Below are 26,904 nucleotides of genomic sequence, written 5' to 3'. Positions count from 1 at the left end.
GCCACATATGTACCATCTTCCTCTCACAGTAAAGATTCTTGTCATCTCAGACCTCTGCCTCCCCCGCCCACTGCAGGGCACAGATGGTCTGCCTCATCGCGGGCAATAGGAACCGTTCTCTAACTAGGCTACCTTCCAGGTAGAAATGTATTTCACTGGTGAAGTTTCTCAACAACAAACTGCCCGGGGCGGGTGGGCACTGGCTTAGGAAGCATTAGGTGCAGAAAAGTGGCCCACGGTAACAGAAAGGGCTTGGGGAGCTTTTGTGTTGCATTGGTTTGAAAAAAAGAAAAAACCAGAGAGGCTAAAGGTGTAACTCAGTGGCAGAGGACTGGAGACCCTGGGTTCAGTCCCCAGCACCAAAAAGAAAACAAAAACAAAATGACCCTGTAAAGATTTCTTCTCAAGGTAACTGACCTTTTGGTCCTAGAGGGTCCTAGAGCAGCAGTGGGTCTTTGTCCCCTCCCGAAGGGTGACGAGTTCATTGATGTGTTTCTGTTGGAATGTTACCAGGTCAAAGTAACAATAATTACATTGCACATAGAGACGCGTCCATATGGAGTTATTTTTTTTAAGATTGGAGGTGTAAACCACATGTTAACTCCTCAGGAGAAATTTCCTGCAGGATTCTGATCATCTTCGAGTTGTGAGCAGCTAAGCTTTTGAATTACAAATTAAAGAGCTTGTATATGTCCGAGGAGAGAGGAGGCAACCCAGAGAGCGCCAGCCCCAGGTTTTGAGGCCTGCCACTTCACTTTTCTGAGACTCAGATTTCCACATCCTGAAGCTGGAGGAGGGGCCACGTGATCACCCTGCAGGCAGGTCTGGGCTGTTTGCAACCAGGAAGCTGTGACTCTTGCTCTGTTGCTTGCATCTGTCCCTCTTCTTCGTGTCCCAGGGCAGGTAACCCTACTGGTAAACGCAGTGTCCCGGGCAAGTCCCCTCGCCTGTGGACCCCAAATCTGGCAGGAGTGCTGAGGGTGACTGTCACTGTCACTCACCATTTTCCAAGGCCAGGTAGTCTTGGCCAGAGTTAAGGAGGGCTGTGGCCCCTTGTAGGCTACAGTGTTGCCCTCCCCACAGGGCCCCTCAGATGCACTTTCCCCATCTGCAGAGGCCCCTGCATGCACGAATTTTTCTCAGAAAGCTCTGTCCTTGTTTAGTCTGGCACTGCCAGAGAACAGACTTTTTGGTAGAGTCAATGTTAAACAAAAATATAACCCCTGTAATAAAGGATAACCATCAAGGGTAGCCAAGAACCCAGTTCCTAAATCAAAATAACTGCCTTATAAACTTAGGGAACACTTTCATTAAGTGACTGAATTGTTTAACAGACTTGTGCTTGAATCTTCAGTCAGAACTAATAAAATTCTTTTACAGTGATTCTCTTGCTATTCTTTTGTGCTTTCTCTTTATTGCTGCCAGGACCCAGTCCCCCCTTCCCCCGAGCTCTCAGTGCCCCGTTTTTCCTTTTCACACTTGCCTCCCTGTCTGTGCCTGCCTTTCTTCTGCTTTCCCAGCTGGGTGGTATTATCTGTGCCCCTCAGCGCCTGGCGAAAGATGCTCAGGGAATCACTCTCCATGGAGCTTGGTTGTGGCCTTTTCTCCCCTCTCACCGCTGCCCCGTGTGCTGCCCCCCAGTCCCCCATCTCGGAGCCCCCTCCAGTCTGGAATCACACGGGTGGCTGCCTCAGCCAGTTTGTCGAAATAGCACCCAAGTTTGTTGAGTCCTGAAACATGTCCACACACTTCTAAGAACCTGATGCTTAGAAGGTAAGGACACTGGACACTGCCATTCACACACCTGTAATCCAGCACTGTGAAGGCTGGGGCAGGAGGGTTCCAAGTTGGAGCCCAGCCTGGGCAACTTAGGAAGACCCTGTCTCAAAACAGAAAAGGATGGGACGTGTGGCTCAATGCAGAGGCCCTGGGTTTGGTCCCCAACACCACAGCACAGACAAATGAAAGCTGGCTGAGCTGTTTGGAGTTCTGTTGCCAACTCTGAACTGGTGACCAGGGGACCAACCTGAAGGAACCTCAGCGGCCCAGCGGGGGTCGCCATCCCTTGCCAGGCACCGGGTGCTGCCTCCTGAGATGTGACCTTGGTGAGGCAGGTGGAAGAGGCCCCAGAAGGGTGTGGAAGGAAGGTGTCGTGCAGATACAATGTACTGCGCTGCTCCGAAGCACCATGTTTGCAGGGGTCTTGGTGAACGTAACCAGGCTGCATGGCTCGAGGCCTGCCCCTGCTCTCCACCACAAAGTATTGCAGAGAAGTGGAGTGAAACGCTTTGTTTGTTGAGAAGTATGACAAAGCTAGATTAGCAAAGTTGGAAGTAGCTAGAGTCTTTCTGTTTGATCTGACAGCGGCAGTAACATTCCACAGCGGAAGAGAGGGATGGAACAAGCGACGCCATGACTCACTTCTGCTGCTCTCTGTGAGCTTTGGCAGCAATGTGGACAAAATCCCTTGGCAGGTCCTCGTTGAGGTCCCCTTCTCACACACCCGCATTTCCCCGGGGAGCCCACCTGTCAGTGCCCTCGGGCAAATCTTACGAGGATAGTATTGCATGTTGCTAATTTTCTGTCAGTTTTCTTCAAGAATACGACATCACCCATAGATCTGAGTCAAATGAAACTACTGAGCATGACTGTACTTAAAGTGAAATGGGACATAGACCATTTTGCCATGTTTAGTAACCCAAGTAGTTCAGTTCTGTTGTATTAAGCAGGAGTTGCGGGTGTGTTTAAAAGATTGTGGATTTAGCTCAGTGGTTTCGCTGCCTGCTGTGCAAGCACAAGGACCCAAGTTCGGTCCCCAGTACCTAAATAAATAAATAAATAAATAAAAATTTTAAAAAATGAAAGGTTGTGGGTGATAACTCTCCCTGAATTGTCTTCCTGCAGGAAGGTTTTCAGATGATCCCAGCTGCTCTGCTGCTAGAAATGGAGGGCTGATTTGTGCTTTCTTTAGCATCCAGCCACAGGCTTGCTAAGCAGGGTCCCCTCGTGCGCCTCCTTGGCCCTGATCCGGAGTTGGAGGTACCGTCACAGGTCTGCCCTGCTCCCCGCTGGTCACTGCTGCCTCGGCAGCTGCTTCTCCCCTGGCCTACTCGGGAGAAGCCACATGGGGTGCAGGCTCAGGGACAAGTCAGGGACCTGGCTTCCACAGAACCCTTTGCTTCTCCCCGAGTGTCCACGCCAGCAAGCCCCTGGCAGGACCTCCCAGGGCCGGGGAGCACTGTGACCCCCAGCGCCGGTGACGTTGTGGGTGGCGGGACGCGGTCTCCCCAGTCATTTTCTCTGCTTCTGGCCTCTTCTTCTTCCTCACTCTCTCTGTGCAGTGCTCCCACCCTCCCATGACAGCCTCTTGGATAGAGCCCTTCACTTGCCGAGTGATTCCTGTCTCTCCTCAGCCTCTCAACAAAAACAGACTGCATTGGGCAGGGAATTTAGCTCAGTGGTTCCGCCGCCTGCCTCACAAGTGCAAGGCCTTGAGTTCAATCCCCAGTACCAAAAAAAAAAAAATAGACTGCATTCCCACCTGGGCGTGGTGACACAGCCTGTGCCAGGCACTGCCCTGCCCACCCCGTGTGTTGCCCTCCTGCACAGCCATGCTGTGGGGTGGGGCCCAGTGGCACGGCCAGGACAGGCCATCCTGGGAGCTGACCCAGGCCATCTGCTGTCCGTGACCTGCTGGACCTCCAGCCACTCAGAGCTGGGAGGCGCTGCAGCAACCCACGGCATGGGGCTAAGACTGATCCTGGCTGTAATCCCAGCCCCCGGGGAGCTGAGGCAGGAGGAGCGCAGGTTCCAGCCTAGCCTGGATGATGTAGAAAGTGAGGGAGACCTTGTCTCAAAAGAAAAAGGCCGGGGATGTAGCTCAGTGGGAAGGTAGGTCCTGGGTTCAACTCCCCATACCACAAACTTATTAGTTAAATTGAATTCAGTGGCCATGCTCTCTCCCTGTGCCCTTCGGGAAGATCGTTCTGCTAATCTCACACGACACAGGGATGTCCACTGCATTTCCCCTTGTCACTGCTACCTGAGAGCTTTAGGTTTTACCCTAACCTACAACATGCTGCTGATTTTCTGTTTTCTTTTGTTCTCCTCACCAGAGCAGACCGGAGGACCTTTCAGCTCTTGCAGGGGGATTAGCATCCCTTTGAATAACATTTCAATAGCTCCTCTCCAGTGAGAACAAAGGTAGCTACACTTGCTGGTCGTGGCCCAGTTGCTGCAGGCCCAGCGTCAAGGACCCCTGTGTGCATTTACAGCCCCCCTCCTCCCCGCTGGGCGCTGGGTGCTGCACGAAGCTCATGGGCTCCTTCAGCAGCGAGCAACCCTGGAAAGACCTGTTCACTGTCCCCTTTCCAGCTGCTGGTGAGCAGTAGCAGCACCCTGATCCTGCGGGGAGCTTGGGCCAGTGACAGTCAGTAGTCTTTTGCCTTCCCAGAGCTCTCGGAAGTGACACAGTAGCCAGGATCGGTCTCAGCCCCATGCCATGGGTCGCTGCAGCGCCTCCCAGCTCTGAGTGGCCAGAGGTCCAGCAGGTCACGGACAGCAGATGGCCTGGGTCAGCTCCCAGGATGCCCTGTCCTGACCGTGCCACTGGGCCCCACCCCGCAGGGTGGCTGTGCAGGAGGGCGACACACAGGGTGGGCAGGGCAGCCTGACATAGCAGCCACAAGGCAGAGCACACACAGCAGAGTTATTTGGCATCTCCAGATGCCCCAACATGGCAGACATTAAACTCTTAAACTATAATTCACAGATGTGTGGACTAAAAGCAAAAAGGGCTATGCCACAAACCACAAAGAACACTGATGATGAATGCCAGGGTGACATTTGAAATGACCAAGTCATCGGGGGGTGGTGACAGTCCTGGTGCAGTCAGATGGCCACCTGGTGAAGGCATGTGTGTCCCAGGCCTCTCCGTCACTCCTCAGCTACGTGTGACTTGGTCCCATCCTCTCCATGGTGTGGACAGGTCACTCGCTGAGGACTGAGCACTGTAGGAGGAGGGCTCTGTAGGCAACGCGTTCTGACTTGTAAAATCCATTCATGAGGCTGACTGAGGGCCGCGTGTCCCTGTTGGTGGCGTTTCTCATGTAGTCCTCCACTGTCCCTTCACAGATGGGGGCCCTGACACAGAGCCCTGGCATGTGCTCAGGCACGTGTACACAGGTGCGCACACTTCCATGTACATACACACAAACACACAGGCAGAGCTGGGATTGGAACCTGCGGCTCTCAGTCCGGGACCCATGCCCTTCATCTCTGCATAGCACTCTTGCTAAAAGGAAACTTGCAATTTAAACGTGAAGATCTCGTGTGAGTAAAAACCACAACAAAAATCTGTGTTCTTTTTTTTAATGTTTCTTATGAAAATGCCTAGATTTGCAAATAATTCTGCAGAGATTTCTGAGAAAATTATTCTGCCATTGTTGTTTTACAAATGGAGACTTCTAGAGACACTGATACAACAGTCACAGTAAATACAGCTGTCATATTTTTTGGCAGTATTGCAAGTTCCAATGAATCTGTCTCGGCCTTGAGTTATGATTATTATTGCCACTTTTTATGGCTGCACTAATCACCAAACATACTGAGAGGGGTTCATGGAGTTAATTGTTTTGGCAGCTGAATTACATGTGAGCGCACGTGCTGAGTGACTGCACCCCAACTGGGTCTGGTGTCGCTAGGGGACTGGGTGCGTGCCCGGCGAGAACTTCTGGAGATGCGCTCAGTTCAGATGTCACCGCCACAGCCGTTACTGGTTTTCTCTGTGGTTGGGTGCGAGGCCTTTTTTACTTTTAGTCAGTTTATAAAACACATCTGTGAATTATAGCTCTGAAGTTTTGTATCTGCCAGGTTCCAGGGATTCAAGATCACCTTCAAAGGGTGATTTTGCCAGGGCTGCCGTGACTGTTGCTTCTGGGCAGCTGAGCCTGCAGACTTCTCTGCCCCGGGTCCTGGGCCCTGCAGGCCGAGACCGAGGGCTGCTGGCACGGTGTCTGCTGCGGCCTCTGTGGCGTGGGGGTGGCTGCCTTCTCACAGCAACCTCGCGCACATGCATCCCTGCTGTCACCCCCTCTTGGAAGGACATGTCCTACTGGAGTAGTTCCTACCCTGTTTTACCTTCATTTCCTCTTTGAAGGGCCTGTCCCCAAGTCCAGTCACGAGCTAAGCTTATGGGTGTTAGGACTTCGCATTATGTTCTGTAGCGGAGCACACAGTGTCTTTCCTGAGAGCTGGGCCTGGGATGGGGGCGGGTGCTGAATGAGTTCTAAAAAACACTCCATGGGACAGTTCTAGGTGCTTCCTCTGGGGACGAGCATTCGTGGTCCTCAGACCCCACATTTCAAGACAGCAGGAAATCATAATGCCCTATAGAGTTTTACTTTTGGTCACATTTCTAATGGGTTGGCAGACTATATAAACAGGGAAATCTTAGATTAAAAATTTGCCCAGAATAGTGGATTTTTGTCTTTATTTTTTGCTTGTTTACACGGTCTGGTCTGGCAGTTCCTCTTCTGAGAAAGCCATAAGAAGGGTTCCCAGGCACCTGTGCCCTTGGTGTGACAGAAGCAGGTGCCCCATCTCCCAGAGGGTGCCGTCTGCTCCAGGGCCACAGGATCTGGCAGTGACAAGCACATAATCCATAAGCACCCAGCACAGGGCAAGAATCGGCAGACAAAACCACAGGGTTAGACCCGCAGGGCCCCCGGTACCAAAAGACATACAGCCATAAGCAGGCGTGCCTGAAATGATTAAAACTTGGGAACAGAGGCCCTGTCAAATAAAGCCCTGTTGAATTGGAGACAAAAACGTAAACTCTAGAAATGAGAATTAAAATGATTAAAAAATCAGTGACTGGGATGCAAAGCAGATTTAGGGTGGATCACTAGACAGGATCCTACTTCTTTCCAAGTAGACCCCACTCTCAGTTAAAAGAACTGATGGGGCAGCAGGAGCTCTGCGTCCCATCCCAGCCCACCTGCGCTCCGTTCAGACACAGTCCTTGTCCTTGCTCCCTGCGCTGCCGCTGTCCACGAAGGCTGCAAGGGCCTTCTGGCCCCCAGAAGCCAGCGCCTCTTCCTGAAGGCGGGGACTGGCAGTGTCGCCCCGGGGAAATGGGGATTCTAACCTTGCCCTGCATGTCTGTGGCAGCAGAGGACATGGTGCGAAGGTGACCAGCACTGGGATGCGGCCTGGGCCCCAGCTGCAGGCTCCGTGGCTGTCTTGGGAGGGGAGGGCAGGGGAGAGGAACCCCAGGAAGAGTGGTGCTGGCTCATCTGAATGCCCCAGACTTAGTAGCCCCCTTCTGCAGATGGAGCAGGGTGCTGATGGCCCCTGTCCACATAGAGCAACAACTGTGCTTTAAAGGAAAGGAATTGGTTCATTCTGAGCCAAATGTGAGTGGCCATGGCCTAGGAACGCAGACTCAAGTGACCGAGTGGCATCCCACAAAAGAGGTTACATGAGCTTCTATAGCCGCAGAACAGAGGGGGGATAAATTAAGACAAGCGATGGGTATATTCGTGGCACCAGGTAGCTGGGAAATCTTTCCCGTAGCTTCCAGCGCTCTTAATGGAGAGGCGGCGGAAGCCAGAGGTCTGCTCGGTCCAGCAGTACATTCTGAGTTTCACCTGAGAGGCCTGAGAACTGAGGTCAAGTACAGAGTTGAAGGGAAATGGCTGCTAAAGGGACTAAGGTGGCCCCAGGTAAATTCGGCTGCCCCTGCCAGCATCCTGTCCCTGACAGTCACCGTGTTCCACTGGGCCAACGGCAGGCAGCAGGGTCTTCAGCAGGGATGCAGCTGCCTCAGAACAGCTCACCACCTCATGAACCCGGAGTTCTGGATGTGGGGCTAGTGTTTCCATTCTACTCCCCGGAGCACTATGATGGTAAAAGATGATAACCAATGTTACTGACAAAAAAAAAAAAAAGCTGCAGTCAACTGTATTTGGGGGAGACCACACGATGCAGGTTAGCACATTAAAGGCCCAGAAAACCTCTCTTGAAAAAACACCTTTGATCTTGTCCAATGCAGATTTCCCACACTCATCAGATCCTGGAATCACCACATCTCCCCACTCCATGCAAAACAGTATTAACATCGGCTATTGGGCAGATGCAAATCCCAGGAGCTACAGTTCTGCACGGTACTACAGTGGGCTACCAGTCCACGCCCACTAGGATGGCTATAATAGGAAAGAGGGTAACAGCCAGCATGGCTGTGCTTAGTGGAAACATAAAATGTTGCCAACAGCTTTGAAAGGCAGGTGTTTCCTTCAGCTAAACAGTTACTGTGTCACCCAGCCATTCCATCCCCAGGAATATGCCCAAGAAGATAGATAAATAGGAAGGGGGGGAGAAGTTCAAACCCTGCCCCAAATTACCTATTTCATTGTTTCAAAGCACTTTAAGATGCATGCTGATTTGTTTCATTTATACTACTAGTTTCTCTGTTCATTGAAGAGAAAGTTTTGTCCTTGTTTCTTCTTTGTAAGAGAGTCTCTTTTTGTCTATGACTTGTACTCTCAGTAACATTGTGGCCCTTCTTTTACGATTATGATACAGTGTATTCACTTTTGTTATTCTCTATTTTGTTATGAAATTTTGTTTTATATTTTCATAGAAGAGTGCTTTTTATATTTCCTTTTTTAATGTCTGCATTTCATTCAAATAAAAAAGAAAATGAAAACATGTACACACAAAGCATTTTATAAATGTTGTTCGAACTGTGTTATTCGTAAGAGGGAAAAAGTGGAAATCGCCCGCAGGCGTGGCCTCACCTGAGGAGCGGTGCGGACGGCGCCCGCCCGGGGTTGCGCTCAGAGGACTGCAGCCCTGGTGCGCGGCCACACGCATGGCCTTGGAAACACTCGTGGAGAGCCAGTGCCGAAGGCCGAGCCCTTGCCGCTCTCACGTCTGCGCCAAAGGCGCGGAGCGGACAGAGCCGAAGGACTAGTGCCCGGGAAAGGGCTGTTGGCGGCCGGGGTTTCTGCCTGTTACTCGTAGTGATAATTGTGCGACTCCGAGTACACTCGAAACCCCTGTGTTACACCGTTTAAATGGGCGAATTGTATTGTATGTCACTTAATCTGAACAAAGCTACTTTTAAAAGGGGACCCCATCCGGGACGGCAGGGTTCTACGGCGGTGTGGGAAGGCCGCAGCTGTGCCTCTGCTGCCCTTACGGCTCAGTCCCTGGCACCGTAGCTGTCCTGAGCCACCTAGGGCCACGCCACCGCACCGTAAGCGTCACTGATACTTGAGGAAGTGGAATGTCACAGAGCAGGGTTTGAGTGGCCCTCGGGGTCAAGCAGATGTGCAGAAGCTAAGCCAGCAGCCACTTGGCCGGTTGCGTTCTAGTTACCCTGCAGTTGTCACGAAGTACTCGACAGGTGACCGAGGAGGGACACCCCGGCCTTGGCAAGGTGGCGCTGAGCCGCCGCCCCCCCCCCCCGCTCTCCAGGCCGCGCTGCAGCAGACGCCCCTCGGCCCTGACCCAGGCCCTCTGCTTGCCTTGCAGTGAAGGCCGGCGGGATGCGGATCGTGCAGAAGCACCCCCACACGGGAGACGGCAAGGAGGAGCGAGACAAGGACGACCAGGAGTGGGAGAGCGCCAGGTGGGATGCGACCTTACCGTGTTCCCTTCCGCGCGCCTGATGACTCCGGCCGCCCGCCCGCCGGGCCACGCTGTGTAGTTTTCCTGTCCAGAGGGTGGGCGGTGGTTGTGCCCGGCAGGCAGCGAGGACAGCCTCCAGCCACCCCCTGCCCAGCAGCCAGGCCTCTGGCGCGGGCGGAAGGGAGGCCTCGTGTCTGTGGAGCAGGCGGGCAGCCTAGGTCCTTCGGCTCCAGGAGCCCGAGCCATGGCGGCATCGCCCCAGCTGTGCCCGAGGAATCGGGAGCCCACGGCTGGGCATGGAATGCAGCGGGGACTTCCGTGCAGCTCGGGGGCCCAGAGGGGCCAGGCTTCCAGAAGAGGGGCTCCCAAGGGCTCTGGCCCTCAGCGAACCCACGAGGCTGCTCCTGCATCCCTCCCCCGTGGGGTATTTTCTAGAAACTCCGCAAGGGAGGGCTCCGGGATCAGCCTCCGGGAGGGTAACCTTTCGGGCGAGGTTTCCGGGTCTTCGTTCCCCATTTTAAACCATGAGGTCGGCGACTTGAAGGAAGGTGCGACCCGAGTTCTGCCTTTATTTGTCTTACTTTTTTGTTGTGTGATGCTGGGGATTGAACTGCAGGCCCCTAAGCGCATGCTAAGCGCATGCCTGAGTTGTGGTTTTAAAAGAAGAAAATAGTTTAAAGAAAGCTCTACCATTGCGTTTCTCATGGGCTGCTTTCGCAGAGCCGTGTGTAGACGCAGCATCAGTAACTCGCACATCTCCAGTCCTGGATCTGAAAGCCTTGGGGCCCTGCTTATTACAAAATTCAGCAGGGTGGAGCATTTGGAGGCGTCACAGACTTTAGGAGAGTCAGGCAGTGCCATCCCCAGCACCCGCAGCCTGGCATGTGCTCGTCCGGCAGAGGCCCTGAGTGCTGAGACACAGGGACCTGTGCTCTGCTCAGCCTAAGTGTTCCCTTCTCGAGGGCCATAAGGAGACTGCAGTCTCAGAGCATTCTTGGATTCCGAACAGAGAGGCAGAGCGTGTGGGCCCTCAGTGGTTTCCTCCTCTAGGAACCTAAATGCCCTCCCCCTTCCTCATCTGCTCCTTCCTCTGAAGGCAGGAAGAGGACAGAAGAGAATCCTCACCTGGAATAAAGTCCTGGATGGTGGTGAAAGCCGTGCTTTGCCATGTCGGTGGAGGGGGACAAGCAGCTGCTGCCCTGCCTGAGGTGGTGTCCAGACAGTGAGGGTTAACAAGTTATGCAGGGCAAGGAGCGGTTGGCGAGGGAGCTTGGTAGTGGAGCACTTGCCTACCGTGCTCTGCCAACAAAAGAAGAAGAAGAGAGAGAGAGAGAGAGAGCAGTCTGATAAGTCTGTTAGTTTCCTTTCTGCGGATTTTTCCATGAGACAGAATGCAGCCCCTACAGATGAGCAGTTTAACGCCAGACGATGATTGGCGGCAAGAGAAAAGATGAAGTACCCCAGCACTCCAAAGCTTAGCGTCGCTTTCACCTGGAAGATTTGCTCTGTGTCTCTGAATTCCCAACTATTTTGAAGCAACCCAGCCTCAGAGCTCTAATATGAGCAAAGGGCTGCTACTGCTGCTGCTGCTGTCGCTGTTGTCATTGTCGTTGTTACCTGCCACCAAGCCGCCATGCCAGGCTCGTTGTGGACCCATGGGTGCTGGTCCTCAGGCCCTTGTCTGGCTCTTCACCAGTGCAGGTGAAGCCACGGGACACCGAGGGCACGGAACGGAGAGGCGAGGCGGAGAGGCCATGTGTATCCAAGGCACTGACCTTCACCTGTGAGAGCTGTGGGCCTCTTCTGGGCACCAGAGAACCTCCTGAATGTCTGGTCTCTATTTTCTCTGTATTTGGTGCTTGATTTTGCAGTGAACGGGGAAGGAAGCCATTCTGAGATAAGTCGGTGACCTGAGCCCAGTGACGCCAGCCTGGCCCTCCGCCGCTGCTCCCTTCTCCCACCACGCCCTCGAGCTGTTAGGTGACGGAATCATTGCCTTCGGTCACAGCCATCGCCAGCTCCCAAGACAGAAGGGCTCTGTCCACCTCAATTCATCTGAACCTCACACCTCGTCTTTGTTACCTTCTGTATTTCACAATTACATCCCCATTCCAAGTTACGGCCCCCTGTCCGGTGGCTCTCAGAGTCAAGTGACTTTTCCGGGTCACCCAGCAGACAAGGGGCAGAGTCCTGGCAGCTGTATCCAGATTCTTCTTCCTTAGCTTTGATGGACTCTTTTTTGGTACCGGGGATTGAACTCGGGTCCTTGGGTTTACAAGGCAGGCAGCGAAACCACTGAGCTAAATCCCTGGCTAATGCACTTATTTTTATATCTGGAGAACATTGGATCAAAACATCAAGAAATTCAGAATTTTAGGATTAGGACAATGGGGATGATCAAGTCACTTGCCACCTGACGTTTCTGAGGGATAATGACATGTTTTCTAAATTCTGCAAATCACAAGGCCTTTCCAGATGTAAAGCAAAACCAGTGCAATCCCCCGACATCCTGCCGTGAACTGGTAATTAGACCATTTCCTGAAAGCGAGGCGGCAGAGGGCAGAATGATGGGTTTGAGAAGCAGAGGCAACATTATGGCAACCTCTAAGGCGTCAGTTTTACTTACAGAAGGGTCGGGAGCGCAGTCTGTACCAAACCCTGAAATTAACATTTCAGGGGCTCGGGCTTCCAAGTCAAGACAAACGGGGTCGGTGGGGGCTGAAGGTGGCCAGGCTGCTGACCAGCTGTGGGCTAGATAACCGCCCTCGGCCCGCTTCCTTTGCCTCTGTGATGAGCGCGCCAGTGCCACATTACGGGCGGTATCAAGCTGGATGTGAAGCAATTTGCTAAAGGTCCAGCAAAAAGCAGGCACTCGATTTCTTCCTGAGTCCGAGATCTGCACTTGCAAACTCTTCTTTGTTTTCTTCCCCACTTACTTAAGACTGCTTTTCAGTTCACCAGCTCCTCTCTAGTGGCTTCCGTCCCTGTTCACTGCACTAATTACAAAGCAAGTAACAATTAAAAGGGGTTATTTTGTGACCAGAAGAAACCCCACAACTTTTACTAGTAATTATTTTTTTCCCATTTCCTTTAATCTATAATTTGCAAGAGGTTTGGAAATAATTTCTTATGCCACCTAGGTTTTTGAGATGCTACATTAGAAAAAATTGCCACCAAAGTGAAAATGTTGCCCAGGAATTTCCATCGGGTTGAGTTCTAGTTATCTGAGTCTTCATATCCAGGGAGAGTCAGGCGCTCCATTACAGTAGCGGATACTTTCCCAAGTGGCTGTTTGTGCTTCCATCCTAGCAGTGACCCAACTGAGGAAAGCAGGGATTTTCCTCAAAGCCTGTTGTTGAGCATAAGATAATTTTCCCAGTTTCATAATGTCAGGGATGAATTGCAGGCATGGAATTGACTTCACAATTCACTGAAGGAAACAGCTGAATGCTGAGCACTTACTAAGGATCTACCATGAATCAGGCTTAGGACAAGATATTAAAATGCAAGAAGTGACAGAAAGAGTAAACTAGGAACAAATGGGTTTGGCTGCCAACAGGTATGGATGAGAAAGGGTTAGATAGAAGGGGATGGGAATAAGTAACAGGGATAAGGAGGGAGCAAGCAGTTCCCCCACCTCAGCATTTTGTATTGTCCTGATCTAGAACCATGGTACTGTTCTATACAGCCAGGATGTAGGAGGGAATCAACTTGCACACAAACAGTAACAGATGAGCCTGACTGTAATACAGATGATTACAGTAACCACATTGGAGGCTGAGGGGAATAGGGCTGATTAATGTAACCACATTGAAGAGAGTAGCAAGCTACCTAAGTAACTTTGGAAAATGCATTTTGATTGAATATTGTAAGGCTAAAAAGGCTAAAAAGAACTATACCTTAATATTGTGTTCCAGTTAATAAACAGGGTTTCTTTAGGGGCTCGGAGTAGCAATTCTGGAATTGTTTTATGTGTATACTAGGACTGAACAAATTAGCAAAATATTTTGGATCTTGAGAGCTAAGTTTCTTGCTGCCAAAAAAGGTTACAAATTCAAAAGAGGGAAGATTGAGATGAACTTTGTACTTCTTGGAATTAAAGGAATCAGTAAGAGCTGATGGTTTTAGGTGAATGGAGGGGTAAGTGGGTAGATGGACAGTGGGGGTTACAGGCACATACCTACATGCAGAAATAAAGGTAGGTGGGTGGCCAGCATACATTCACATATTTCCTGCCTTTGTCCACTGACAGGGCCTGATATAGCAGGGTTCCCTAGTCAGAAGAACAGGGTTCTTTGGAGAAGTGGTTGATTCCAGGACCAGAGCAAAATACTAGATGAGTCTGGAACATCTTAGAGTGCCAGAACATAAGGAAGTGCTCCAAGAAGGAATGGACATGGCAGACCACACAGAATTCACCTGAGGGTCTCCTCATGGCAGGTTGGAACAGTTTTCTGCAAAATAAGTAATGATTGATAAGTAAGTGTTGGGTTATAACCTATACAGTAAAATGAATTTCCATAATTTTATGGGACAAGTAATTAAGTGGGGAACGAGACAGCTCTTCTCTGTTAAAGAATTCCAGTTCATCAATATACAAAGAAAGAAGGCAGTAGCACATCACTAGTCGGCAACCAGCACAGGAATTGTCATGGGCAAGATCCACCAGTGTAGAATTTGTGGGTAAAAGCTTAAGGATAATCAGGATATTTGCATAGTCTCAAAGAATCTTCCTCAAAACAATATAAAATGGGTATGTTAACAGTGGAAATCATGAAAAAGTCACTTGTTTACAATATAAAAATTGAAACAAAAACACAGAATATCACCTTGTTGGACCCCAGCTGAGAAAATGCACGTTGTGTGACTAAATTTTCACTACTCTGTGCGTGTTTGTGAATGACACTGAAAGCTCCTTGAGTGTTGGTTTTGGATTGCAAATAAATTTTAGCATGTAGACAAAAGTTTACAAAAGGAAGAATGTATGAATCTTGAAGATTGACTGTATTTATCATCTGTCCCTTTATAGAAAAGCTTTGTCAACTCCTATTTTAATTTAGTGCAACTTCAAGAATATTCTACTTCCTGAACAGTTTAAGAACCTCACACCTGGGTGTAGTGATGCACACCTACAATCCCAGCACTTGGAAAGCTGAGACAGGAGGATCACTTCAAATTTGAGGCCAGTATGGATATATAAGAGCAGTCTGAAACATAGCGAGAGTCTGTCTAAAATAAAACAGGCCATATCTAAACCATTGCAACTGGGTGTAAGAAACATTTTAGAATAAGAATAAAACAGAAAGAAGCCCAGTGGAAATTTAGTCTGATTACGGTGTGTAGAAATGCAGCCTTGGAGGGATGATTAGGGTTACAGGGAGCATCAGAGGAGAGCCCCCAATACTGAGTCCAGGTGCTTTGTAAAGAGAGAGCAGAGAAGGGCCGGGGATTTAGCTCAGTGGCACCAGTGCCTGCCTCGCAAGCACAAGTCTTTAGTTCGATCCCTAGCACCAAGAAAAAAAGAGAGACCAGAGAAGACAGGCACATGTGCGTGCTGTGTGTGCCATGTGATGCCCTCCACTGTCTTGGGATTCCGCCAGCAAGAAGACTCACCACATGCAGCCCTGAACCTTGGTCTAGAACCGTGAGCCAAAGTAAAGTTAGCCAGCCTCAGGAATTGCATTATAGTAACAGAAAATGGACCAATACAGAAGATCAGCTGTAGATGAATTCGTTCAGCTTTTATTTTTCTGAAAATGCATTTGTTTTGCTTTAACTTTGAAAACATGTTTTCACTATTGAATTTCTCATTCAGTTTTTCTTTGGATACCTTAAAGGTGGCATTCCATTGTCTTCTGGCCTTCATTGTATCCAGTGAGACATCAGCTATGATTCATGTTATTACTCCCCATGTGCAATGCTTCTGATTTACCTTTGGTAGCTTGTGAGATTCTCTTTAGTTTAAGTTTTCAGCACTTTATTTGTGATATGACAGGTTGAGTCTTTGTATTTATCTTCCTTGCAGTTCACTGAGCTTGGACTGATGATTTGGTGTCATCCATTTAGAAAAATTGTTGACTATTATCAAAGATTTTTTCTGTTTCACTCTTGTCTTTTCCAAGACTCCAGTGATAGCTTCATAAACCATTTGCTGGGCTCACGGGTTTCGGTGCTCTGTCCTTTCCCCAGCTCTGACTCTTTTTCCTCTTCATATTTCAGCTCAGACAGCATCCATTGACCTGGAGTCATGGTCACTGATTCACGCTCTGTCGACCCCAGTATCGCGATGAGCCCATGAAAGAATTCTTCATCTCTCATATCCTGTTTTTCATTTCTTCCATTTCCACTTGGCTTTTAAAATACATAATTTGAATTTGTCTGCTGAAATTTGTGTACATTTATCATAATTCTTGTTAAGTCCCCATCTGGTGATTCCAACATCTGGGCCCTCCAGGTCTGGTTCCTAGTTCTGTTTACTGTTTATTTCTTTATAGTGGGTCACATCACCTCTTCAAGTGTCTCATAATGTTTTGTTAAAGTAGCACCCTGTGTGTAAAAGAACATAGCAACAGAAATAAGCACTAGAGAATGAAGTAAAGGATATTTTTATCAGTCCAGAGAACGGTGAGAAGTGCCCTTTCTGCTCAGGGCTATTCATATTGGTGTGTGTGTGGTGTGTGTGTAGAGAGTCAGTTTAGTATATGTACTTGAACTGGGCCTGGGCTGTGCTGTTGCCTTTGGATTCAAGTCATCACAAATATCAGATTCACTGAAGATGGGGCATAACCTTCCCATCCCTACCAGCTCAGGGTGTGAGTCCCTGGAAGGTCTGTCCTCCTGCCCCAGGCTCAGGCTTCAGCAGGCTCTGTGTATGAGACAGTCTTGAAATGGGAGTTTCCTGGTGCTCCTGCCTCCCAACCCTCGTGGCCTCTGCGTGAGACACTCAGGGTGAGGCCTGGAGTGCTAATGGGAATCATAAAATTTGCCTCATTCAATTATAATTAATGGGCTAAATAAATATATTATGAGGCATATATATGCATGTATATGACCACCATTCCAGGTGTTCAATGAGCGATAGCTGTTATTGCATATGTGGTGATTTTTTTAAAATTTTATTTTGAAATAATTTTAGAGCTACCAAAAATTTGCCCCAAAAAAGACAGTAAATAAAGTCCACACCATCTTCCCTTCCTGGTACCATTTCACCTCATTTGCTCCCATCTCTTAGCCTTATGGATATCTGAATTTTCCTCTGTCTATATGGACTTTCCTCTTTGAGTGCTTCAGTTGTACTTACTAAAAACAAGGAGCACCTAAGCACCAAAATCCGGAAATTAACGCTGGAACGGGGCTGTTATCTGATCTGATTGCAGACGTGACTCAGATTTGGCCAATCACCCCACTCCTGCCTCAGATTTCAGTCCAGGATGATAGCCTCATTGGGTTACACCTCTGTAGTGCTTCTCAATCTGGAACAGTTCTCCAGCCTTTTTAATCTTTGAGGACCTTGACATGTGTGACAAGTACAGGCCATTTATTTTGTAGACTGTCCCTCAACTTGATGTCTCGTGTTTCCCCATGTTTGCATTTAAGGCATGAGTTGGGGATGTGGATGTCACAGAAGCCATGAACGGTCCTTCCAGGTGCATCAGAGCAGAGGCCCTGATGTCTCCCTGCCCACGACTGGCATTGCCAGCTTTGACAGCCTGGTTGAGATGGTGTCTGCCCAGTGTTTCCTTTGTAACTAATCGGTATCTTTTCACCGTCTTGCCCGTTGGAACTAGTAAGTGTGTGTTGAGGAGAGACTTTGAGGCTATGTGAATATCCTGATTCTCCTCCAACTTCCACCTGCTGCTTTAGCATTCGCTGATGATGTTTGCCTGTGAGTTAGGGAGACTGTTAGTGTCCTGTGGCTGCTGCTGTGGTTAGGCCCTAAAATGTCCCGGGAAAGTCTCCTAGCTCAGAGGTGGGGAATGCAGAAGGCGACTGAACTGATGGGTTCATGGCCAAGTGAGCTGTTAGGGAGTAGAGGCCAGGTGGAGGAGATAGGGCTCTGGGAGTGGGCCTTTGAGGGGTTTCGCTTTTCTCAGGCTCTTGCTGTCTCTTTGCTCCTGGCTGCCATGAGGTGAGCAGCTTTCCTCCACCAGGCTCTTCCATCATGACATTTCTGCTTTGGAGCCAGCCCACCATGAACCGAAATCTCTAAAACCATGAGCCAACATAAACCTTTCCTCTTTAAGTTGTGTACACCGGGTGTGTTGTCCCAGCTGCATAGACTAACACATCTGCCTCACAAAGTACCATCCACTGGTGGCTGATAGAGCGGAGTTTATTGCCTGCCTGTCCTTGGGGCTGCATGTCTGCCATGGAGGGGGCAGCAGGGTGGGTTCATCTGAAGTTGAATGTGTCCCGTCCTCTCCTGAGCTTCCTTTGACTTGCCAGCCAGCTCCAGTGTCCGTGGCCATACATGCATCTCTCGTTCTGGGCCTTTACCTGATAGTCTCCCTGGGATTTCTTCATCTTTCCCTGAGTCCGCATTTCCTTTGCTGGATTAGGGCCGGCCCTGGTGACTGCATTTTAACTGTCTACCTCTGCAAAGACCGTGTCTCTACACGAGGTCACATTCTGACGTACTGGAGGCCTCAAATTCTGACACAGCCTTTTTGGGAGCCACAGATGAGCTCGTAACAGATGCCAAATTGTGACCCATGGTGATGTTTAATGATACAGTGCAGTTAACTGATCAGGTAAGAAGTAGAAAATTAAGAATTCTGAAGTTATAAGAAGTCACAGCTCAGTGCCAGCTTAGAACTTGTGGCCTGTGTGCTCAGAAACTTTTGTTTCTGAGCAGTGATCTAAGTGTTTGATCATTAAGGGTTCCAAGTGGTGAGCCAATGTCAACATCACGCACACGTCCCACTGCCCTCTTTTATCCTGGGCCGTTGTCAGCTGCCTGTAAAGCGTGTGTCCTTTTCCCCGGGAATTTGTGTGGAGGCTGCAGCCAACCAGAGACCATGTCCCGTGTGACATGGCAGCCCCAGGCGCTGGCCTGCAGCCGGCCACAGAACCCTGTCCTGACCAAGGCAGGGCCTCCACGTGCTCAGTGCCTTGCGACACGCAGTGTCTGCAGGAAGGGACTGGCTGGTTGGTACCTACTTATGGCCTGAGATGCCTCTGGGAGAACCATAGGAAGGCAGAGTGAGATCCTGAAAACAAAAAGCATTTGAGGCAGGATTGCAGGGCACCATAAACAGTAATGAACAGCCCCAGTAACAGCCCCAGTCTGTCCCAGTAAGAAAAATGGGGAAGGACTCAGTTGCTATTGGAGCAGCAGCTCTTCCTGTCAGGGTTGCCCAAGCGAGACTCATAGCTCAGTGTCCAAAATCTGCAGCAGAACGAGCACTGATGAAGTGCTGTGGTTTGCAGACCAGCAAGGGAAGCGTGGAAGGAATCGCTTGAACTGGGGCATTGGAAGTTGACAGAGCTGGCACAGGACCCCACGTTTCTAGCTGGTCCAGGTCAGCCGGCAGCATCAACTGCACACTAAGTACCTGGCAGGTGGAATCCACGAGAGGCCACAGTGGGGCTTTGGTGTCCGCTTTCAGCCCTCTCTGTGGATCTTACAGACCCTGTCACGGCCACCCTGTCCCCATGGGCAGGACCCCAGCAGGCTGCCTCTCCTCAGAGAGGTCAGGGGTTGGTTCCCACGCTGCCATGAGAGCAGACCACAAACCGAGTGGTTGCAGTAGCCAGAATGTAAATTCAGGTCAAGGCATCAGCAGGGCTGTGCTCCTGTTCAGGCACCCCGACTGTCCCAGCCCCTCTGGCTTCTCAGAGGCCTTGGCTGCCAGAGAACTCCAGGCCTTGTGTGGCCCTGGCCTGTGCACGTGCATGTGACCAACCCCCGCTTTGCAGAAAGGTGTTTTCCTGCTGGATTGGGGCCTGCCCTGCTCCGGCACGCCCTTGCCTTAACTAACTGCATCCACATCACCCGCTTTCCAAATAGGGCCGCGTGTGGAGGTCCTGGGGGTGAAGGTTCGGCGCGTGTCCTGCGGGGTGAGGGGCACCATTCAGCAGCAGGCGTCAGCCCCTCATGCCCTGGACATTGATTGGCAGTGTTGGCTCTGACAGCCCCAAAGCACAGTTTGCTGATGCGAAGCCCATGTGGCAGAGGAGCCCCTTGCTCCCGCGCCACCGCTGCTGCTCACGTTAAGCACAGCCACACCTGCCTTGCAGACCCGGTGGGTGCTCTTCACCAGAGGTGTGACCCCAGACTTTGAGCATGCACCCCATCAGTGCAAAAGAATGCTCTCTGAATTTGGCCCCAGTATGTGTATGTTTAAATCTGCACACCTGTATGATACTACCATTCTGTAAATTGTGAAGCACATAGGAAATGGATGGTAACATACTAGCTAACGGAAATAAGCAACATTTCCAATGTGTGGCTAATCCTGGCAACGTTGTGCTATTAGCTACTGTCTCAAGGTCCAAATACCCTTGAGGGGAAGCTTCTCATTAGTGAGTCAGGATATGAATCTACATTTCTAATGACCTTCTGGGTAATTTCAGGGGCTGAGGGGGAGTGCCTTGTCAAATCTGATTAGATTGTGGTGTTTGTAATGTTGCTGTTAATGAGTGGAAGCTGCAGGGCTGCCCTTCCTTTTTGTTCATTTGTGCTTGTATTTGGATTAACTTCAGCCTTCAGGGTATTTTTCACAGGAGTTTTCTTAAACCACTTGTCCATTTTGTAGATGCTGGTTTAAATTCATTCACTGTACATTTGGGCACAGTTCGAGGCACTTGGGGTCTCTCGGGGATGAAACTAGAGAACTTGATTCATTACCCCACCAGCCATGATGCAGGACCCCGAAGCAAGGGAATGGATGAGGACCCCGTCCTTCCTCTGGAGCCAGGACCATGGGACAGAATGAGGGACAGTGAAGCAGTCCATGGAGTAGATGATGGCAAAACTTAACTTGTTTTGCTTTGTTTCTTTAGATTTAAAAAGTAAATAGAATAGTTTTCTTTAATGTTTAGCCCATCTTTCTGACTAAATTATAGCCTTAAGCACAAGGGACTGCCTTAGTCATTGATTGGTTTGTGGTGGCCCCAATATCAGTTTCGTTGTGGTGCATAGCGGGTATTAAACATTTCTTCTCAAACCTACACATGGGTGTATTTCAGCCTGATCCATAGTAATGCAGTGATGAGCATTTTAAGCAGTTTTGCCAGAATCGCCCTCTGACATAGACACTTTGGCCCTAGAAGTCATCAGCGATGTCGGAAGCCCAGGCTCCGATTGCTCCTGCATCCAGCCTGCTGCCTCCTCTCCATCTCGGGCGCCAGAAGAGGCCTGGAGCCTGGCAGGTCAGTCTCGACACAGCCGTGGGACAGACAGGCGCCTGTGCGACTCAGCGTCCTGGCCAGACCCAGGACTGGGAATGAGAAGGAGGCGCAAGGCTTGCTCTGCTCAGGGGTCAGCTGCAGGTCGGGCTTCAAGGCAGCATTTGTGCAGCACCTGCCCTGTAAGGGACGTGGACACCAGGTGTGATGGATTAGCCTCAGAGCGGCCTTGGGCAGGAGAGCTCCTCTTACCAGACGGAAAGAGGGCGCCTTCCCTTCACAGCTCTGCTGTCCCAATAGACGACGCTCCTGCTTCCGTGACATGACTCAAAGGGTTACGCTGTGCATCCGCAGTGTTTTCTTATCGCATGAGCCCATGAGCGGGACTTAAAGCTCCTCTCTAGCAGTCAGAATCTACAGGATACAGTATGCAATAGTAACTACATAGAAACCACAGCCCTTTATTGAGTTCATTACATTGAAATTACTTACCTAAAACTTTTAAACCCTCTTCATGTAAATAAGTCCCGATGGCTTTGACAGTCTCAGACACACAGCACTCTGAAAATACTCGGTGGATCGGCACTCATTAGCTTAGACTTTGATTCTTTGAAAGGAAGACAGCTCAGTAACTTAGGAACCTGATGACTGGTTATTTCCAGCTGGTGAGTGGGCAGCAGTGCCACATGGGGGGGCAGATTCTTGTCCTGTGGGCCGTCCGAGCTCAGGCAGGATGTGCGCGTCCTGGGGCAGGGCTGCAGTCACTAGGGGTACTCGGGGCGCGTGACACTCGGAAAATGCACATAGAATCCTCAGGTCTGGGGCTGGGTGTGGCCCGAGGTGCCCTAATCCAGGTGCTACCAAGGAGGTCCCTGGAGACGTAGGACTGCAGATCTTGCTGCAAGCCCAAAAGGATCCAGATACCAAACATCTCCTGGATAAGGAGTCCCTGGTGTTGTTGTTGGTGTTGTTTCCCACTTCTGTGCATTTATCCAAAAGAGCTGAAGCAGGTGCCCCAGGGATATTTGTGCTCCCAAAGGTTCACAGAAGTGCTGTGTACAATCGCAGCCCAAATGTTCATCGACAGATGAGTACACAAAATGTGGCAGATGTCCGCTGTGGGACAGTAGTCAGACATCAAGGGGAGGGGAATCTTGTCCCCACTGCAGCATGGGTGGAGCTTGAGGGCATTGCCCTGAGTGAAAGAATCAGCACCGAAGGACAAATGCCTTGCGTGAGATTCCTAAGGTCGTTATGGCGCAGATACAGGAGCAGCGGTGGTTACTGAGGATGGGGTGGGCAGGGATGGGGAACTAGTGTTTAGTGTGTACTGAGTTTCAGGAAGAGTTTCACAACAGTGCAAATATCCTTAACACTACTGAACTGCACACTTCAAATGGTTACAATGGTAAATTTAATGATTGCTTTTTACTGTAATGAAAATATTTTTAAACAAAAGACAAGAAGCCCGTGCCGCTATGATAAGTGGTTTGTGGCTCCTTAAAAAACTAAACAGCATTACCGCATGACCCAGCAGTTCTACTCCTAAGTGTTTATGCAAAAGAATTGAAAATGAGTGTTCTCAGAAAAACTTGTCTGTGGATGTTTTATCACATCACTATTCACAGCAGCTAAAAGATGGGAAGAAGCAAAATGTCAGTTGACTGAATGGATAAACAAATTATGGTGTCTCTACACAGTGGAATATTATTCAGCCATGAAAGGGAATGAAGTGCTGATTCATGCTACAATATTGGAGGGACCTTAGAAACATTATGCTACGTGGGCATGGTGATGCAACCCTGTAACCCCAGCCCTTGGGAGGCTGAGACAGGAGGATAGTGAAGTTGAGGCCAACCCAGGCTACATAATGAGTTCAAAGGCAACCTCAACTAGTGAGACCGTGCTTCAAAAACAAAAAAATTAAGACCTCATTATGCTAAGCAAAAGAAACCAGGGATAGATCGCCACACATGTGCGACTCCACTCATGTGAACAGAAGACACAGACCTACTCCGACTGGCAGCAGACCAATTCATTGCCAGTGCTGGGGCCCCGGAGACCACTGATGGCTTAGCAGCTATGAGTTACTTTTGAGGTGATGAAACTGTTCTAGAACCAGACAGTGGTGAGAGCTGTACATTGCTAGTCAATGCATTAAAGCACTGAATTATAAAACTTAGGAGAAGGTGAGTTTGATGTCCTGTAAATGATACCTCCAGAAAGAAGTTCTTTTGCATGGAGTGGGAACTGCGGCTACAGTGCAGCCCATGTTTTCTTAGCTGGGAAAGTGGACACTCAGTGCAGCAGGGGAAGGGCTTCCTGGAGGGCCGAGGCTGTGATCCAGGGCCCCAAGCCCTTCCGGGGGAGGTGGGAGTGAGGCGTGCTGGTGCACCCAGCATCCGTGCTCAGTGGCTGCAGGAATGCTGGGCCCTCCCTGGAAGCCTCTGCGAGGTGCCATGGGGAGCTCTGCCATCCTCCTGGGCCACTTGCCCACTGCAGAGGGTTGGTCATCACAGGTCCAGGCCCAATCCAGGGAAGTGCTTTCCAGAGGATGAGACAGGCATCTCTTGGTCCATTCTTAAGAGCAAGAAAAACTTCTCTGAAAGCTCCCTAGCAAAGTCACTGCCGGAAGTGGATCACCTGCCCATCCCTAAGGCAAACATGGCTAAAGTTATCTTAGACCTGCAGATTGCAGTGGAGTGAGCACTGGGAACCCAGGTACAAAGACTATCCCATAGGTGGCCAGGCCACAGCCCATCCTGGGAGGTCCCCGGGAACTGTGGGGACGAGCAAGTGCCCCAGTCTAGGCAGCGAAGGAGTCAAGTCGGGGCTCAACCCTGTAAGAGCTCAGAGTCCAGGCCAAGGGCTGCGGACAGCTAGCACCAGCCAAATACCGCAGAAAGGTCTCCTCCAGGAGCCTTCCGTGGGCCGCTCTGAAAGCCAGACCTGGCCCGGGATGTGCACGTTTTAACCCAGAGATGGGCATGAGTAGTGGCCAGGCACACTTAGAATGAAAACCTGAGAGGTTTACGAGTGAGATCAGTCCCACAGGCACCACTGGGACCAACCAGAGACGCTGGCTAAGTGGCCGGAGTGCCCCCGCCCCTTGGTGTGGTAGGTATGCAGGGGACCGCGATGCTCCCACCGGTGTTTCAGCAGCAGCCCTTAGCTGTTTCCTACAGTGCACACGTCCTGCACGCATGTCACTCCGCCCACGTTCATGCATTCCCCTCATCTGTGAGCACCGAGTGCCAGGCAGTGCTAGCGGACACGGCAGAAGCCCTCTGCTCACAGACTGGCCTTGCCAGAGGGCAGTAAGTACACAGACGACTGGACGGCTACAGGAGTCCTGGACTTATCAGTGCTGTGAAGGAAGCAGAGCAGGCACGGGGCACTGAGAGCTTTTTCCTGTGGAGAACATGGGAGAAGAGGGTCTGATGGAGCAATCGTAGGCACCCATGAGATGGCCAAGGCCCCGTGCAGGATGGGTGTGGAAGGACAGAGGTGATTTGGATGCTGGGACAGTGTCCAGGGATGGGGCTGGGCAGGCAGCATCTCCCGGGCCCACACGGGCATGAGACAGAGCAGAGAGCCAGGCCGACCGAGCCCCACTGCCTTGCTCTTGACCAGAGCCACCAGAAAGGTGAATTTCCTGGTCAGGAGAAGCCAGGATGGGAGATTTATGCACAGGACTTGGAGACTTATGGCAAGCCCAAGGCTGAAGATTTCGCAAATGACGCCCAGCCATCGGGAGTCCTTGGGCCAGTGAGTCTCTGCGTGGCTGGCTGCAGCTCGCTGGTACCCACCAGGTGAGGGACAGCCGCGGGGAGAGCCTGTGGGGCATGCCAGGCATGTGTCGGACTTGCGGACGGCTGCCACTACCTAGGCAACTTTGAATTGTGTAGGCATAAAGACTACAAATGACACCTGCTACAGTTTCCTTTTTAGCAATTTCTCTCAGAAGCTTAGGCCCACTTCAGCCCGACTGAGTGAACTCAGAGGCATAATTGCTGTCTCCTCTTGAGGAGCATGGAGGGGAAGGAAGGCTGAGTTGAGAGTAGCAGTGTGCAAATTCTGATGTGGCTGCCTGTTTCTAAGCTGGTGGCCTGGCCTCTAGTTTACCGTAGGAATACAAATCTTGCCCCCTAATCCAGCATCCTGACCTGGCCCACTGGCAGCCTCCTGTGGCTTTCCTCACATCCATTCAGAAGGCAGACGGGAGGAACCGTGCCTGTGCTTTTTACCTACGTTCTTTGAGGGGAAAGGGCTGTCGACATCCTGCTCTGTTCATCCGTTTTCTGTTACTGTAACAAAGCACGCTGGGCTGGATACTTTATAAAGAAAGGAGCTTTATGTTGGCAAATGGTTCTGGAAAACTTGTCCTGCTGGCCAAGTCCCCAGGCTGCACCCACGGCACGTGGCAAGAATGGGAAGCGTGTGTGTGTGTGTGTGTGTGTTTGTGTGTGTGTGTGTGTGTGTGTGTGGTCTCTTCCAGTCTGTTCCTCTCCTATAAAGCCAGCAGTATTCAGTCACGGCCTGTGCTCATGACCTTACTCTGACTGCCTCGAAAAGGCTCTGCCTCTGAGCAACGCAGTGTGATCAAGTTTCTGGTCTCTTCATGGCCCACGGTCGGGCTTATGTTTCAGCACATGGAGCCTGGAGGGACACACTCAGACTGTACCCAAACCCCAGCGCCTGACTGTGGGCTGAGAGAAAAGCTAGGATGATCAGCACCATGCATCCTGTTGGCTGATTCGCTGCTTCACCTGCTTGAGAGGCTGATGGCCTCTGAACCCAGAAGCAGAGAGTTGGATAGACAAACGTGGGCTGGCATTAAGCTTCCGGCTAGATGCTAGATACAGCTTCCGGTTTGCGCTCATTTGAACCTAGGCGTTTGGTGACACGTTATATCCATTCACCTGAACTTACTGGTGGTCAAGTTTCTAAAAACACTGGAGAATGGGGAAGATTATATAAATCTGCTTTAATTCCTTAAACCCTGCTGCTCTGTATATCTATTTATATCTCCCTTCCCCAGAGCTCTGAAAAATAGGGCAAAACATTGTGATCAGGGCCACCAGAGGTGTCCCTTGTTGTCTTTCTCGAGTATGCCTTGGCCAAAGTCTAAATCTTCCCCTGTAACTTGAAGTTACTCTGTATTTCAGTGTTTTAAAAGTAGCTATGAGAATTAAAGCTTAATTCACATAGTCAAAGTGAAAGGACGTTCACACAAATGAGTATTAAAAACATCAGATTCTCACTAGATTAAAAGGAACACAGCGTACAAAAGAGTAAATATTTGTAAACAGATATTAGTAAATAAATACAAAAAATAGAAGCTCACTCCCTCTGGCATCTAAGAAAAGCAAGCTACCTGAATTTCTGTGTCCTTCCCATCAATTGCATGTTGACTGGCAGCTCAGTCTGTCTTCCCAGAAATGTACCAGACGGGTCGCCTGCAGAGCCAGCTTACCATTTTCTTCTCGGAAACTCGGCTCTCCCAGCTCCCAGGCCCCTTGCTGAGCTCCCAGTGCTGAGTGCCGGCCGGGACCAGGGAATCGACATCTCTTTGTCCATCTCCCTATCCTCTATGCCCAGGACCTGGCAATGAAGTCGGGCCCCTCAGCATCGGGGACAAGACCGCTGCCCCTGCCCTGTCCCCAGGGACCCTCACACCTGTCTGTCATGGCATTCTGGACTTGAGGGCACCTGGACCTCCCTTCTCCCAGTGCTTTGACTCGATTGTAGCTGCTTCTCTGAGGGCAGCTCCCTGGGGCATGGCCACCTCCCGTCTCCCTTGATTCAGCCACGTGCTACCTGACACAGAGGCACGAGGATGGAGGGTCAGTTGTGTCTGAAGCCTGGGTCTGGAGGGATGACATCCGAGCCAGTGCTGGCTCCCCAGGGAGACGTCACTCC

General features: G+C 50.5%; 1 protein-coding gene across 2 annotated transcripts in view; it reads left to right on the top strand.

Annotated features, from left to right (window-relative positions):
• The window catches only part of Dap (death associated protein), a 55,631-nt gene that overhangs the window by 910 nt on the left and 27,817 nt on the right, over positions 1 to 26,904 (top strand). The window contains exons 2-3 of one of the 2 annotated variants that reach the window (XM_004845186.4): positions 9,538 to 9,634; positions 20,905 to 21,006. In XM_004845186.4, the coding sequence (XP_004845243.2) occupies positions 9,538 to 9,634; positions 20,905 to 21,006 (199 nt within the window). The remainder of the gene's footprint in view (positions 1 to 9,537; positions 9,635 to 20,904; positions 21,007 to 26,904) is intronic. The other variant, XM_004845187.4, reaches the window with a different exon arrangement.

The sequence above is a fragment of the Heterocephalus glaber genome, unplaced genomic scaffold, assembly GCF_053883595.1.
Source record: "Heterocephalus glaber isolate CG9 unplaced genomic scaffold, H.glaber_assembly_v1.0 deba00001538, whole genome shotgun sequence".
In the NCBI taxonomy this organism is placed as follows: domain Eukaryota; kingdom Metazoa; phylum Chordata; class Mammalia; order Rodentia; family Bathyergidae; genus Heterocephalus; species Heterocephalus glaber.
Note: the sequence above shows the minus strand (reverse complement) of the source record. Positions and strands in the feature narration are given on the sequence as shown.